General features: G+C 51.6%; 1 protein-coding gene across 1 annotated transcript; it reads left to right on the top strand.

Moving 5' to 3' along the window:
• Positions 1 to 1,578: 1,578 nt before the first annotated feature.
• LOC117869727 (phospholipase A2 inhibitor subunit gamma B-like) lies at positions 1,579 to 10,900 on the top strand. Its single transcript, XM_034756795.1, has 5 exons — positions 1,579 to 1,720; positions 7,309 to 7,425; positions 7,876 to 8,028; positions 8,617 to 8,757; positions 10,540 to 10,900. Exons 1-5 carry the CDS (start codon positions 1,672 to 1,674, stop codon positions 10,752 to 10,754), a joined length of 675 nt encoding a protein of 224 aa, XP_034612686.1. The 5' UTR covers positions 1,579 to 1,671; the 3' UTR covers positions 10,755 to 10,900.
• Positions 10,901 to 16,175: the final 5,275 nt, after the last annotated feature.

Genomic DNA, 16,175 nt, shown 5'->3' with positions numbered 1-16,175 from the left:
GTGTCAAACCAACCTGATAGCTTTCTTTGACAGGGTAACAAGCCTTGTGGATGGGGGGAAGTGGTCGACATGGTCCATGTTGCCGTTAGTAAAGTTTTTGACACTGTCTCCCATGACCTTCTCATAAACAAACTAGGGAAATTCAACCTATAAGGTGGATGCAAAACTGGTTGGAAAACAGTTCCCAGAGAGTAGTTATCAGTGATTCATGGTCAGGCTGGAAGGGCATAACGAGTGGGGTTCTGCAGGGATCAGTTCTGGATACGTTTCTATTCAAAATCTTAATCGGTGATTTAGACAATGGCACAGAGAGTACACTGATAAAGTTTGCGGACGATACCAAGCTGGGAGGGGTTGCAAGTGCTTTGGAGGATAGGATTAAAATTCAAAATGATCTGGACAAACTGGAGAAATGGTCTGAAGTAAATAGGATGTAATTCAATAAGGACAAATGCGAAGTACTGCACTTAGGAAGGAACGATCAGTTGCACACACACAGAATGGGAAATGACTGCCTAGGAAGGAGAACTGCAGAAAGCGATCTAGAGGTCATAGTGGGTCACAAGCTGAATATGAGTAAACAGTGTAACATTGCTGCAAAAAACCTGATGCCACTGGACTAAACATCACACCCTCACCATGTGCTGGGATCTTATGTGCCAGACCCCCACCCTGCTTCACACTGGTTAATGCTGGACAGTGACAGGGTTAGGCCACCCCTCCGGCCTCCTTAGTCCGTCTAAATTAATACAGCAGGGCCCCCTTTCCTCCTCTGCTGGGGGATCTGTCATGTCCCCTATTTCCCCTCCCCGATGCCAGGGGCTCTGTTCTTTCCCATTCCTTCTGCCCCCTAGGCCAGGGGCTCTGGGTGCCCCCACCTCCCCATGCCAGGGGCTCTGTGTGCCCCGCATTACCCCTACCCCTCCCCCCCCCCCCCAATGCCAGAGGCTCTAGGGTTCCCACCTCTGAGATACAAAAACCCAGGACACCTGGGATGATCCTGACCCCGTGACACCGGCCGCCTGGTCGCGTGCATAGAACGCCTCGCAGATTTCCGGGGACAGCTATCCAGGGCCGGCTCTACCATTTTTGCCGCCCCAAGCAAAAAAAAAAAAATGCCGCCCGGACTGTGCCGCCCCAAGAATGGTGCCTGGAGCCGGCCCTGCAGCTACCCCAGAGAAGGGGCCAACCTGGGCAAACCTGGCACCCCTACTCTCTGCATGCCCCCACACTCTCCCCAGTGCCAGGGTCCCCCATCGTCCCGCTCCACCGGCACCACCTCCAGTGGAGGGCTGTCCTCGGCCCCTCCAATCCGGCGAGAAAGCGACTGCCACAAACCCAGCACCTGTCCCCCCAGCCCGCTGCAGGTGCCGGGCGTCACCCCAGCCCATGGGGCCAGCACCCAAGGCCTGAATCAAACCCAGGGCAGTGCACTGAGCCGCCCACGGGCGTGTGATGAACACCGCATCCAGCCCTTACATTCCTGGGGGCCCTCCGGGTTGACATTCCAAGGCCTCCAATTAAAATCCTTCCTGCTTCCCATTTTGGGCTGGGTGACGCTAATTGCAACATCGCCCTCGCCTCTGTGGATAATTGCCAACCTCCAGCCAGAAAGTTTCCTGCACCAGAGACCCCTGGCTCACAGCACAGTCCGGCTCCATCCCCGGCAGCATGAAGACACCTCTCCTCTTCTGCCTCCTCTCGGCCCTGCTGGACACAGGTGAGAATGGCGTTTCGGGGGTCTTGGAACCCCTGCCCGGCGCTGATACAAAAAGACCCACCTTGGAATAGTTGCTCTGGTGGGAAGCAGCTCTCCTTCCCGGGGTGAAATATGCCTCAGTGCTGAGATCTTGCCCCTAGGCTGGGGGGCTGCTTGCCATCTGTCCCGTCTGGGGGAAATTCTCCCCACCGATCTTCTCTGGGGAGAGGGGGACCTCCAGCTCCCACCGAGCTCTAGGAGAGGGAAAGATTTCTTCCCCTTTCTCAGCTACCTCACTCGGTTTTACAATAGAGGGAGGGACGACACTGGAACAAAACCAAGAAATTCAGGGCCAGATCCCAGCTGAGGTCAATGGGCCGTAGCTCCACTNTCCTGGTGATTTCTCCTCACTGTGCCTCTGTTTCCCCTACGCACCCGTTGGGGTTTTATTTTAGAATTCATGAGGGTTTGGAGACAGGTGACAAGGAAGGTCTGGAAAAACCTGTGGAAAGAAGGGGAACCAACTGGGGCTATTTTTCCTTGGGCATAAGAGAGGCGACATGCTAGAACATATGAAATTATGATTGTGATAGAGAAGCACAGAGCTGAACAAATAAGGGAGATAGCTAGCTAGATAGATATTTAGTTCTATGCCACCAGCAAAAAAATTGGAAGAAAATAGTTGTTTCCGGTCCAATCAAAAATTAATGATTTTTTTGGCACTTTCAACAAACTGAAAAGTCAGAAAAAGTTTCATTTTGGGTCAAATGAAACATCTGGTTTTGATTTTGAGGGGTTGTTAATGTTGTTAAAGTTTTTTAAAAAAATAAAATGTTGGAAGGAAAAGTTGTTTTGAACCAAAAGAGTGAAAAGTTTCTATTTTTTCCCCAGAGTTTTTTTTTATGGGGTTTCTTCCGACTGAAACAATTTGGTGACTTTGAATTCACAAAATGTTTTGAAGTGGTCAAATTTACATTTTTCACTGAAAAAACATTTCAGCTGAAAAATGTGACTGAGCACTAGAGCGGGGAGATCGAGAACTTCTGAACGCCTGCTGTCACAGGATAGGACATATGCGAATGTTCAGTGAAATTGAAAAGGGACAAGTTCATTATGATAAAGGAAACACATTTTCCAGTCGATACACCATTAGTCCGTGGAACTCCCCACCACAGGAAATTTACGTGGTCAAGAGTGGAACAAGATTCAAAAAGGGATTGTATGCTTATCGGAGGGATCATAATAAATGATTGGAAAAATGTTGGCAGGGATATTGAACCTCCTCTTTCAGGTCTTAAGGTGATCTCTAGCTATTAGCAATCAGGACGAGATCTAGAGTAGGAGGAGATTATCCCACCTATTGGGCGGTTTTGGTCCCTTTCTCTGCAGAATCTAGTGCTGGCCACTGATGGACATGGGATACTGTCCTATGCACAGCACCCTGCACAATGGGCCCCCACACTGCCGTGGTGTCTCTAGAACCAACTGTTCTACAAATCAAAAGTAATACAGAAAAAGTGATGGCACAAACACACCATTCCTGGGACTGCTGCAGAAATCCCCCAGCTAGTTTGACCTGGCGGTCCCAGAGATATTTCTTTCTTACTGATGGTAGAATGGTATAATAGATGCCCCAACTGAGATCAGGACCTTTTTGATCTGGATGTTGCACAGACCCCTTGGCTGAAATGGGGATCCCTGCTGTGCAAGGTGCTGCATGCCCCCCCTCCCCGGCTGAAATTGGGAGTCCCAACATGCCAGGTTCTGCACAGACGCCTTGACTGAGAGCTTCTTATGGATCCCACTACTGCCACCATCAGTGAACTACACCATTGCCAGGTGAATGGTGGGACTAACACAGGCCTGCTCCAAAGTTCATTAGGGATCAGAGCCCTACATTACTTCCCCAGAGGTCCACAGAGTGAGACTATATCAGAGCAGAGGATCGGAGACTGTTGGGAGTGGGTCTAGATGGGCAGCAGGGAATGGCGCAGAGGAGGAGGGGGAGGGTGTTGTATAGGGTCAGAGCCGTAAGAGGCCAGAGGTCCCTAGACACTGACCCCGCTGTTTTGTCCCCCACAGGTGGGACAACCGTGCACACCACCATGAAAGGGTGCGCCACCGAGTCTGCCTGCACCAATATACAACGGTTCAAAGGGACCTTTGCGGGGTTCAGTGCGGATCTCCCTACTGCCGAATGCAGACCAGCCTCCCGTGTGGCCAGCATGGCTCCGGAACCAGCCAGACTCGTCCTCCCAGCCCTCGTTACCGTCCTGCTGGCGAACGTCCTCTCCTGATCACCACACCCGCGGCACAGCCACGCAGCCCTCGATAACCACACCACAGATGGCGGGCCGGCGCACCCCTGCTAAAGGCTCCCACGCCCAGCTCAGATTCACTTCCTCTTTAGTTGAATTAACGGAATAAAACAGACAAGAGAAAATTGTCATGTGTGTCTGTCTGTAATCATGAATCTCAGATTCTGTGTGTCTGTCTGTGTGTCATTGTGAATGTTGGCCTCTGGGTGTTTGCAAACATGAGTCTCATGTTGTGTATGTCTGTGTGTGATCATGAGTGTTGGACCGTGTGTGTGCATCTCTGTGTGATAGCAAATCTTATGTGTGTGTAATCATGTCTTGGACTGTGTGTGTGTGTAGTGTGTATAATTCTGAGTCCTGGATTGTCTGTGTAACCGTGAGTCTTGGATCATGTGTCTGTCTATGAAATAGTCAGTCTGTGTGTGTGTGTCTGGGATTACGTGTGTGTGTTTGTGATGATTGGGCTGATTTCCCCATGTATAATTCTAGCGGGGGTCATGGGGCTATCAGAAGCCACACCCACCCTCCTACAGGCCCTAGAGTCTGTTGGAAAATGGGGTTTGTTTACTGGGGGGGAGGGGGGATTTCTTAAAATATTCCAAATTTTTTGTCATAAGACTGAAAAATGTTCAGCTGAAAAACCTGATTTTTTTTTTAATCATAAATATTTTTTTGTGGCAGGACCCACCAACCAGGGCTGGAGACCCTAAAGGGTTAAAGCAGTCCCCCCCCCCCCCCCACACACACACTTCGCCTGGGGATGCCAGGGCAGCTCTGCTTCCTGGACAGAGCAGTTGTTGGAAAGATACTGGACACCAGGACTGAACCTTGGAAACACACAAGTGTTTAACATTGGAATTAAAGGAGATGTATCTATAACTGTGTGTGGCATCACAGCTCCCTAAACCACTTTACAGGATCCAGCCACTAGAGGGAGTGACAGACACACACTGGTATGGATCTGGGTTACATCGGTGCTACAGTTAACCATCCCACGGAGAGGGTGGGGGGAAAGCGAGAGAGCCCTCTAGGATCAACAGAGACCCACCCGCCATGGATAATGTGGATGACCCCTTAACCCTGTGGAGCTGCCCCTTTAAAACCTTAGATTTAAAGACGATAAATGATAAGTTTTTTCTGGTGCAATGGCGTTAACCTGCAACACTCCCTGTCATTGGAAACTGCCAGCACCAGGATTCAGACATGATTGGCTATTCGCACAGACAATGAGATGATCTACAGCCTCATTAGAGAGAGGGGTGTAAAAGGGACACACGGCCTGTTTCTGAGCCCATCAATCTCTGAATGAGGAGGTAGGAAAGAGCCCTCCACATGGCCCAGATTATTCCATCAGTGACCACTAGGGGGCATCATGCACCATCCCATGGAGCAGCTGGGCCTGGCTTCCCATCAGAGCTGGGACTGGACTATTGTCTTCCACTCACTTGCTCTGCTCTGGGATTACCCAGAAGGATATGTAAAATATAGCCAGATCCCTGCTGGTGTCAATCTATAGAGGGGGTGTATGGGGATAGATAGAGGGGGGTCTATCAGGATAGCTAGCTAGCTAGCTAGATAGATAGACAGTCATTGGGCCTGGGTCTCCAATCACTTCTACTTTAGTATACCAGAAGTAACCCTAATGGTTCATCTACCCCAGTATCCTGTCTTCTGACAGTGGCCAATGCCAGATGCCCTGGAGGAAATGGACAGAACAGGGCAATTATTGAGTGATCCATCCCCTGTTGTCCTGTCCCAGCTTCTGGTGGCCAAAGGCTGAGGGACATCCAGACCCTGGGGTTGCATCCCTGAACATCTTGGCTAATAGTCATTGATGGACCTATCCTCCAGGAACTTATCCAGTTCCTTTTTTGAACCAGTTATCCTTCTGGCCTTCACAACATCCCCCGGCAATGAGTTCCACTGGTTGACTGTGCTTTGTGTGAAGAAATACTTCCTTTTGTTTGTTTCAAACCTGCTGCCTGTTAATTTCATCAGGTGATGATTGGTTCTTGTGTTATGTGAAGGGGCAAATAACACTTCCTTATTTACTTTCGCTGCGCCTTTCAGGGTTTTATAGACCTCTATCATATCCCCCCAGTTGTCTCTCTTCCAAGATGAACAGTTTCAATCTTTTTAATCTCTCCTCATATGGAAGCTGTTCCATCCCCCTAATCATTTTTGGTGCCCTTCTCTGCACTTTTTCCAATATTCATATATCTTTTTTGAGAATGGGCAACCAGATCTGCATGCCGTATTCAAGCTGTGGGTATCCCATGGATTGATATAGAGGCAATATGATATTTAGTGTAAGGAGGGGTTCTCCTGTGGGTGTAGTTTAATCCACCTCTTTGAGAGGCAGGAGCTAAATCCATGGAAGAATTCAATACAAGAAAAGAAAGGTGTGTGTGTGTTTGTGTGTGTGTGTGTGGGGGGGGGGACGGGGACTGGAAGTAAATATTGCCCTAAAGCGAAGGCTGTCCGTTACAATGAGAATTGCTCACCACTTCTGCGAGCAGAAACAGCATGAAAGCACCCAAAGGCCATTTTATCCTGGCTCCTGAGCCTAGGTCGGTACGTCAGCCAGAAACCTGCAGGGCACAAGTGTCTCCTGAATCCTGATTGCTCTCCCGCCAGCTTCAGTAAACCACGCTCCTTCTGTCCCTGTTCGGCTCTGTCTCTGGCTTGGCCTACACTACATGCCCACTGCAGGATAACTACCTCTCTCCGGCTGTGAAAAATCCACCCCGACGTAGTGATGCCGACCTTAACCTACCCTGTTCAGCCAGCGCTACGTCGGAGGGAGAGCGTCTCCTGTCAACATCAATCTTGCACTGACAGAGTTCTCAAGCCGAGGGGAGAGCTCTCTCCTGTTAGCTTACAGCATCTTCACCAGCATCTTCACCAGAGACACTACCCTGGCGATCCTGTACCACAAAATGTATCATTCAAAAAGGGGGAGCCAGGTGGCTTTGACCGGGCTGAGGATCTGACCCAAACACAACGGGGAGGAGCGGAGCCTGGATCTATAGGGGCGAGGTGCCATGGGGCACTCAGAGGAGTGGGGCACTATGGGGAACTTCTGCAGTATGCTTCCCTCCCCACACTTCCCTCCCTGCCACTAAACCATAGAGACCCCACCTAGAGTGCCCCACANGGAACAAAACCAAGAAATTCAGGGCCAGATCCCAGCTGAGGTCAATGGGCCGTAGCTCCACTGGAGTCAATGGGACTGGAGAGAGTGGAGTGAGGGCTGTGCACAGATGAATCGTGTTGCCTTTCCTTCCACAGGGACCTGTGTTTCGTGCGAGGTTTGCTTCAGCACAAGTGACAGCTGTACAGGCGGTGTGCAAGTCTGCAGTGAGCGAATGGATTCCTGTGGGATCATTAAAACAGAAACCGTAGCAGGTGGGTGCCGGACACCTTGAACCAGCCCTGAACACAGTCTGATTTGGAGTCAGCCCTCCTTCATTCCCTTCCCAGGACCAGGAGGTGGGCAGGTCTAGTGGATTAGAGCAGGGGGCTGGGAGCCAGGACTCCTGGGTTCCATCCATGGCTCTGGGAAGGGAGTGGGGTCTGGTGAGTTTGAGTAGTGGGGGCTGGGAGCCAGGACTCCTGAGTTCCATCCCTGGTTCTGGGAAAGGGAGAGAGATCTAGAGGGTTAGGTTGAGGGGGTGGAAGCAGCAGTGGGTATCAGCACTCCTGGTTCTATACTGACCTTGGATGAATCATTCCTCCCGTACGCCATGCCTCAGTTTCCCCATCTTGATCATGATCATGCATGTGAAGAGTTGTGATGGGGAGGCGGAGACAGCAACACCAGCGAATGAAGCCTCATCTCCTCTTCCTCCCATGCAGGCAAGATTAAGAGTCCTACCTTTTTCAAGGCCTGCGTGCCCTCCAAGCAGTGCGGCCTCAGTCCTCTTTACATGACTTTTGGGAACGGGATATCCATGAGCACGAACATCGCCTGCTGTGTGGGGCAGGCCTGTAAAACAGCCTCCGTTACCGGTACCCAGCTCCGTCTCTGTCTCCCTGCTTCTTCTCCCGCCAGCTCTTCCCCTTCCTCATGTCCTCTCCTCCTCCTCCTCCTGACCCCTGCAGGAGTCTCTGTGGGAGGATGGAAAAAGGATTATGCAAGAATCCATTGGGGTGCCCCATGAAATAACACTCAGCCCCGGGAGTAGTCCTCCCGCCCTGCAGGGGGCACCCCATTGAATAACACTCAGCCCTGGGAGTAGTCCTCCTGCCCTGCAGGGGGGCCCCATGAAATAACAATCAGCCCCGGCAGTAGTCCTCCTGCCCTGCAGGGGGCGCCCCATTGAACAACACTCAGATCCTGGCTGGGTGGAGTTTAGTGGGCGGGGCTTTAGGGTCCTGCCAGGTGTGAACCCAGCTGGCCTCACTGAGGGCGGGGTCCAGGGATCCCTGCTGCAAACCTCCCCCCTGCCCCTGCTGCCCCCGGTGTCCCCGGAGCTACAGCTCCCCCTGCAGGGGGCGCCCAGGGCTGAGCTGTGCAGCCCCCAGCTGCTCTCCCTGCCCCGACGCCGCCTGGGGCTCGTCCCCCGAGCTGACTGCGTTTGCTCCGCTTCTTCCCAGTGCCCCCGGCTAACACCACCCTGAACGGCCGGCGCTGCCCAGCCTGCTACTCGGTGTTTACCCACCACTGCAGCGAAGAGATCATCGACTGCACAGGAGCCCAGACCCAGTGCATCCATATGAGCGGCACCGTGAAAAGCGGTAATTGCCATTTGGCTGTTTCTCTGTTCAGGTTTCCCCATCCAGGAGCGAGCCACGCACACCGGCAATCCCCTGAGGTGGGGAAGAATTGGGTAGAGCCTCAGCACACCTGGATTCTGTCCTGGTGATTTCTCCTCACTGTGCCTCTGTTTCCCCTACGCACCCGTTGGGGTTTTATTTTAGAATTCATGAGGGTTTGGAGACAGGTGACAAGGAAGGTCTGGAAAAGCCTGTGGAAAGAAGGGGAACCAACTGGGGCTATTTTTCCTTGGGCATAAGAGAGGCGACGTGATAGAACATATGAAATTATGATTGTGATAGAGAAGCAGAGAGCTGAACAAATAAGGGAGATAGCTAGGTAGATCGATCTTTAGTTCTATGCCAACATCAAAAAATAGGAAGAAAATAGTTGTTTCGGGTCCAATCGAAAATTAATTTTTTTTTTGGCACTTTCAACAGGTTTCATTTGGGGTCAAAGGAAACATCTGGTTTTGATTTTGAGGGGTTGTTAATGTTGTTCTTTTTAAAAAAAAAAAAATGTTGGAAGGACAAGTTGTTTTGAACCAAAAGAGTGAAAAGTTTCTATTTTTTTTCCAGAGTTTTTTTTTATGGGGTTTCTTCCAACTGAAACAATTCTGTAACTTTGAATTCGCAAAATGTTTCCAAGTGGTCAAATCTGCATTTTTCACTGGAAAAAAGTTTCAGCTGAAAAATGTCACTGAGCACTAGAGTGGGGAGATCGAGAACTTCTGAACGCCTGCTGTCACAGGATAGGACATATGCGAATGTTCAATGAAATTGAAAAGGGACAAGTTCATTATGATAAAGGAAACACATTTTCCATTCAATACACCGTTAATCCGTGGAACTCCCCACCACAAGAAATTGCCGTAGTCAAGAGTGGAACAAGATTCAAAAAGGGATTGTATGCTTATCGGAGTGATCATAATAAATGATTGTAAAAATGTTGGCAGGGATATTGAACCTCCTCTTTCAGGTCTTAAGGTGATCTCTAGCTATTAGCAATCAGGACGAGATCTAGAGTAGGAGGAGATTATCCCACCTATTGGGCGGTTTTGGTCCCTTTCTCTGCAGAATCTAGTGCTGGCCACTGATGGACATGGGATACTGTCCTATGCACAGCACCCTGCACAATGGGCCCCCACACTGCAGTGGTGTCTCTAGAGCCGACTGTTCTACAAATCAAAACTAATACAGAAAAAATGATGGCACAAACACACCATCCCTGGGACTGCTGCAGAAATCCCCCAGCTGGTTCGACCTGACGGTCCCAGAGATATTTCATTCTTACTGGTGGTAGAATGGTATAATGCCCCAATTGAGATCGGGACCTTTTTGATCCAGATGTTGCACAGACCCCTTGGCTGAGATGGGGATCCCTGCTGTGCAAGTTGCTGCATGCCCCCACCTGGCTGAAATTGGGAGTCCCAACATGCCAGGTTCTGTACAGACGCCTTGACTGAGAGCTTCTTAAGGATCCCACTACTGCCACCATCGGTGAGCTACACCATTGCCAGGTGAATGGTGGGACTAACACAGGCCTGCTCCAAAGTTCATTAGGGATCAGAGCCCTACATGACTTGCCCAGAGGTCCACAGAGTGAGACTATATCAGAGCAGAGGAGGGGAGACTGTTGGGAGTGGGCCTAGATGGGCAGCAGGGAATGGCACAGAGGAGGAGGGGGAGGGTGTTGTATAGGGTCAGAGCCGTAAGAGGCCAGAGGTCCCTAGACACTGACCCCGCTGTTTTGCCCCCCCACAGGTGGGACAACCGTGCACACCACCATGAAAGGCTGCGCCACCGAATCTGACTGCACCAATATACAAAAGTTCGAAGGGGCCTTTTCAGAGTTCAGTATGGATTACAGCAAGGCCGAATGCAGACCAGCCTCCCGTGCGGCCAGCATGGCTCCAGAACCAGCCAGACTCGTCCTCCCAGCCCTCCTTACCGTCCTGCTGGCGAACGTCCTCTCGTGATCCCCATGCTCACGTCCCAGCCATGTGGCCCTATATAACCACACCGCAGGTGGCAGGCGGGCGCACCCCTGCTAAAGGCTCCCACGCTCAGCTCAGATTCACTTCCCCTTTAGTGGCATTAACGGAATAAAACAGACAAGAGAAAATTGTTGTGTGTGTCTGTCTGTAATCATGAATCTCAGATACTGTGTGTCTGTCTGTGTGTCATTGCGAGTGTTGGACTCTGGGTGTATGCAAACACGAGTCTCAGATTGTCTGTGTCTGTGTGTGATCATGAGTGTTGGACTGTGTGTGTGCATCTCTGTGTGATAGCAAATCTTATGTGTGTGTAATCATGTCTTGGATCGTGTGTGTGGTGTGTATAATTCTGAGTCCTGGATTGTCTGTGTAACCGTGAGTTTTGGATCATGTGTCTGTGTGTGAGATAATGAGTGTGTGCGTGTGCGGGTTTGTGTCTGGGATTATGTGTGTGTGTTTGTGATAATTGGGCTGATTTCCCCAAGTTTAATTCTAGCGGGGGTCGTGGGGGTATCAGAAACCCAGTTCTGTAGCTGTTTAGATCTAGGATGTCTCCCAACAGTGGAATCAGAAGAGCACACACACACACACACACACACACACACACACACACACACACACACACACACTAACTAACTATAGGGACACAGCCATCGCCCATACCACACCCACACTCCTACAGGCCCTAGAGTCTGTTGGAAAATGGGGTTTGTTTATGGGGGGGGGTATTTCTTAGAATATTCCAATTTTTTGTCATAAAACTGAAAAATATTCAGCTGAAAAACCCGGTTTTTTTTAACGTAAATATTTTTTGTAGCAAGATCCACCAACCAGGGGTGGAGATCCTAAAGGGTTAAAGCAGCTCTCCCCCCACCCCCACATGCCAGGGCAGCTCTGCTTCCTGCACAGAGCAGGTGTTGGAAAGATACCAGGCACCAGGATTGAACCTTGGACTTCGGGGGGGACAAATGCAGGAGAGTTTAACATTGGAATTAAAGGAGACACATCTGTAGCTGTGTGTGTGGCAACACACCTCCCTAAACCACTTTACAGGATCCAGCCACTAGAGGGGGTAACAGACACACACTGGTATGGATCTGGGTTACATCGGTGCTACAGTAAACCATCCCACCGAGAGGATGGGGGGAGAGCGAGAGAGCCCTCTAGGATCAACAGAGACCCACCCACCATGGATAATGTGGATGACCCCTTAACCCTGTGGAGCTGCCCCTTTAAAACCTTAGATTTAAAGAGGATAAATGATAAGTTTTTTTCTGTTGAGATGGCATTAACCTGCGGAACTCCCTGCCATTGGAAACCGCCAGAGCCAGGATTCAGACATGATTGGCCATTTGGACAGACAATGAGATGATCCACAGCCTCATTAGAGAGATGGGTGTAAAAGGGACACACGGCCTGTTTCTGAGCCCATCAATCTCTGGTTGAGGAGGTAGGAAAGAGCCCTCCCCCATGGCCCAGAATATTCCATCAGTGACCATTAGGGGGCATCATGCATCATCCCATGGAGCAGCTGGGCCTGGCTTCCCATCAGAGCTGGGACTGGACTAGTGTCTTCCACTCACTTGCTCTGCTCTGGGATTACCCAGAAGGGGGGCAGGTATGTAAAATATAGACAGATCCCAGCTGGAGTCAATGGGCCATAGTTCCCTTGGAGTCAATGAATCAGATGGGTGTCTCTGGCGGGGGGGAGCGGGGAGAGAGAGAGAATGATAGATTGTAGGGTGTATATGTAATGGAGAGATAGAGGGGTCTGTTTTGGGATGGATAGATAGATAGATAGATAAGATTAGATTAGATAGCCATTCATTGGGCCTGGGTCTCCAATCTCTTCTACTGTAGTAAACTGGATCAGACCAATGGTCCATCTAGCCCAGTATCCTGTCTTCCGACAGTGGCCAATACCAGGTGCCCCAGAGAGAATGGACAGAATAGGGCAATTATTGAGTGATCCATCCCCTGTCGTCCTGTCCCAGCTTCTGGTGGCCAGAGGCTGAGGGACATCCAGATCCTGGGATTGCATCCCTGAGCATCTTGGCTAATAGCCATTGATGGACCTATCCTCCAGGAACTTATCCAATTCCTTCTTTGAACCAGTTAGACTCATAGACTTTAAGGTCAGAAGGGACCATTATGATCATCTGATCTGGCCCCCTGCATGCTGCAGGCCATAAAACCGTCCCTACCCCTTCCCTGGACTCTGCTGTTGAAGTCCCCAATCCTGTTTTAAGTGACTTCAATCGGCAGAGACCCTCCTGCTAGTGATCCCTGCCCCATGCTGCGGAGGAAGGCGAAAAACCTCCAGAGGCTCAGCCAATCTGCCCTGGAGGAAAATTCCTTCCCGACCCCAAATATGGCGATCAGTAAGACCCCGAGCATATAGGCAAGAGTCTCCAGCCTGACCCCTGTCAGCCATTATACTATTTACCTACCATTGCTTGGTTTTCCTTGACTACTATGTTTTACCATTAAACCATTCCCTCCATAAACTTATCTAACTTAATCTTAAAACCAGACAGGTCCGTCGCCCCCACCGTTTCCCTCGGAAGGCCGTTCCAATATTTCACCCCTCTGACGGTCAGAAACCTTCGTCTAATTTCAAGCCTGAACTTCCCCACGGCCAGTTTATATCCATTCGTTCTCGTATCCACATTAGTACTAAGCTGGAATAATTCTTCTCCCTCCCTTGTATTAATCCCTCTAATATATTTAAAGATAGCAATCATATCCCCCCTCAGCCTTCGCTTTGTCAGACTAAACAACCCAAGCTCCTCTAGTCTCTTTTCATACGACAGGTTTTCCATTCCTCTGATCATCCTAGTGGCCCTTCTCTGCACCCGTTCCAGTTTGAGTTCATCTTTTTTAAACATGGGAGACCAGAACTGCACACAGTACTCCAAATGAGGTCTCACCAGCGCCTTGTACAACGGAAGCAGGACCTCCTTATCCCTACTAGATATACCTCGCCTAATGCATCCCAAGACAGCATTGGCTTTTTTCACCGCCACGTCGCATTGTCGGTGTCAGTTTCTGAGGGCTGGGAATGTTTTTTTGCTTGAGTTACCTTGTTTGGTTTGTGTTTATAAAGATTTTTTCCTACTCAATAAACCAGGGATTGGCAACCTTTGGCCCACGGCCCGCCAGGGTAAGCCCTGGCGGGCCGGGCCGGTTTGTTTACCTGCCGCCAGAGGTGAAAGTAAGCTCGGGTGGTGATTTAAAGGGCCCGGTTCTCCTGCCGCTGCAGGGAGCCCTGGGCCCTTTAAGTCCCCACCGGAGCTCCGGCAGCCAGGCTCGGGCAGGGATTTAAAGGGCCTGGAGCTTCGGCTGCTGCGGGGAGCCCTGGGCCCTTTAAAGCGCTGCCGGAGCTCCGGCAGCCGGGCTCCCACGGTGATTTAAAGGGCCTGGAGCTCTGCGGTGGCCGGAGCCCTGGGCCCTTTAATTCGCCCCTGAGCCCCGGGGCTCCCAGCCGCCTCTGCAGCTGGTAGCTCCGGGGTGATTTAAAGGCCCTGGGGCTCCCAGCCACAGCTGGAGCCCCAGGGCCTTTAAACCTTGAAAGGCCCCGCCTCTTCCGGCTGAGGCCACGCCTCTTCCGATTGAGGCCACCCCCCCGCTCGGGACTCCGGCATACCGGTAAATCCTTTAAGTTACTTTCACCCCTGCTTGCCGCGTCCAAAGGTTCAGCGGATCGCGGCTCCCACTGGCCGTGGTTCGCCGCTCCAGGCCAATGGGGGCTGCGGGAAGCGGCGGCCAGCACAACCCTCGGCCTGCGCTGCTTCCTGCAGCCCCCATTGGCCTGGACCAGCAAACTGCGGCCAGTGGGAGCCGTGATCGGCCAAACCTGCGGATGCAGCAGGTAAACAAACTGGCCCGACCCGCCAGGGGGCTTACCCTGGTGGGTCGCGGGCCAAAGATTGCCGATCCCTGCAACAGACCTTACTGCCTGTTGCTGTGTTATTTTCTGCTCAGTCACCACAGCATTTTACAGAGTCTTGGGAGGGGGAAAAAAAGAGTTAAGCTTAAGAGATCATAATCACTGACAATCTCTGATCTGAAGCTTCCTTGCTATAAAATCCTGCTTAATTCTCCCGCACACTTCCCCACAAGTTTACTCTTCTGTTTCTAGAAGAACCTCTTCTGCTGCTGAAGACTCATCTCCACTGGGGAAATCTTATTTAACCTAATAAAAGGTTTGATTTTAATACATCACAAGTGAAATATTTTATCTCCTTGAACCTGAATGTCCATTGCCCTGCACCTTGTGTAATTATTGAGATTAGGGGTAAAACGCTACNGCTCCCGGCTCCCCGCCCGGCTCCCCGTGGGCTCGGCTCCCCGGCTCCCGGCTCCCCGCCCGGCTCCCCGCGGGCTCGGCTCCCCGGCTGACCGGCTCCCCGGACCCGCGCCCGGCCCGGCACTGTGACCCTGGCCCGGCACTGCCCCACTGGTTCCTGGCCCGGCACCATGCTCCCGGCCCCGCACCGGCCCCGGCCGAGCACCACCGAGCCCTCCTGATTTTCCCGGACATGCCCGGCTTTTGGGGATTTCCCCCCGGACGGGGATTTGAACCCCCAAAAGCCGGACATGTCCGGGAAAATCCGGACGTATGGTAACCCTAAGAAAACATGACCTATGAGGAAAGATTGAAACAGTTTTCAAGTATGTAAAAGGTTGTTACAAGGAAGAGGGAGAAGAATTGTTCTCCTCAACCTCTGAGGACAGGACAAGAAGCAATGGGCTTAAATTGCAGCAAGGGAGGTTTAGGTTGCTACGTCAAGTAGCAGTTTTTTACAATCCCACCGATCAGTAACTGCTACCAGTAGCACATTCCTACGGGGAGCAGTTTAATACACTACACCTGGCAGGGAGGGCGAAGCAGCCCCCTGTAGCTGGGGAGGAGCTCCCACACCACAGGGACACACTGTAGGGTTGCCAGTGTCGGGGGGAGGCACCGGGACATCAACCCATGCCAGCCATGGGTGTAGTTTGGGCATTGTCCCCCCACTGCTCCCTCCCCCTGATTTCTGCGAGCGCCAAGCAGGGCTTGCTGTGCACAGCCTGTCCAGTTGGGAGGCAGGTTCTGTCCTTCCCATGCTGCACCAGCTCGCTCGGTGCCGCTCCCCGGCTGGGCTGGCAGCCCGGGATGCTCCCTGCCTGGTCCTGTTTCTGTACCAGGGTGAGTGCCCGTGTGGGGGCAGCGCGAGGCAGTGGGGGAGAAGAGAGATGGGATAGGGGCAGGGGGAGGGGATAGAGGAGGGGGAGGGGATTGAGGAGTGGGATGAAGGCAGGGAGAAGAGAAGGGGGAGGGGATGGGAGAGTGAGATAGGGATGGGGAAGAGGATTGAGGAGTGGGATGGGGCAGGGGGAGGAGATGGGGGAGTGGGATGG

This window comes from Trachemys scripta, chromosome 24 (genome assembly GCF_013100865.1).
Source record: "Trachemys scripta elegans isolate TJP31775 chromosome 24, CAS_Tse_1.0, whole genome shotgun sequence".
Lineage (NCBI taxonomy): Eukaryota > Metazoa > Chordata > Testudines > Emydidae > Trachemys > Trachemys scripta.
The sequence above is the reverse complement of the archived record's forward strand: the minus strand, read 5'-3'. Positions and strand labels throughout refer to the sequence as shown.

Excerpts from the sequence above, each read along its gene's own strand:
- LOC117869727 (XM_034756795.1), top strand. The coding sequence starts at position 1,672 with ATGAAGACACCTCTCCTCTTCTGCCTCCTCTCGGCCCTGCTGGACACA. Across the intron at positions 1,721-7,308 it reads CTCGGCCCTGCTGGACACAG|GGACCTGTGTTTCGTGCGAG; the intron begins GTGAGAATGGCG and ends TTCCTTCCACAG. Across the intron at positions 7,426-7,875 it reads TAAAACAGAAACCGTAGCAG|GCAAGATTAAGAGTCCTACC; the intron begins GTGGGTGCCGGA and ends CCTCCCATGCAG.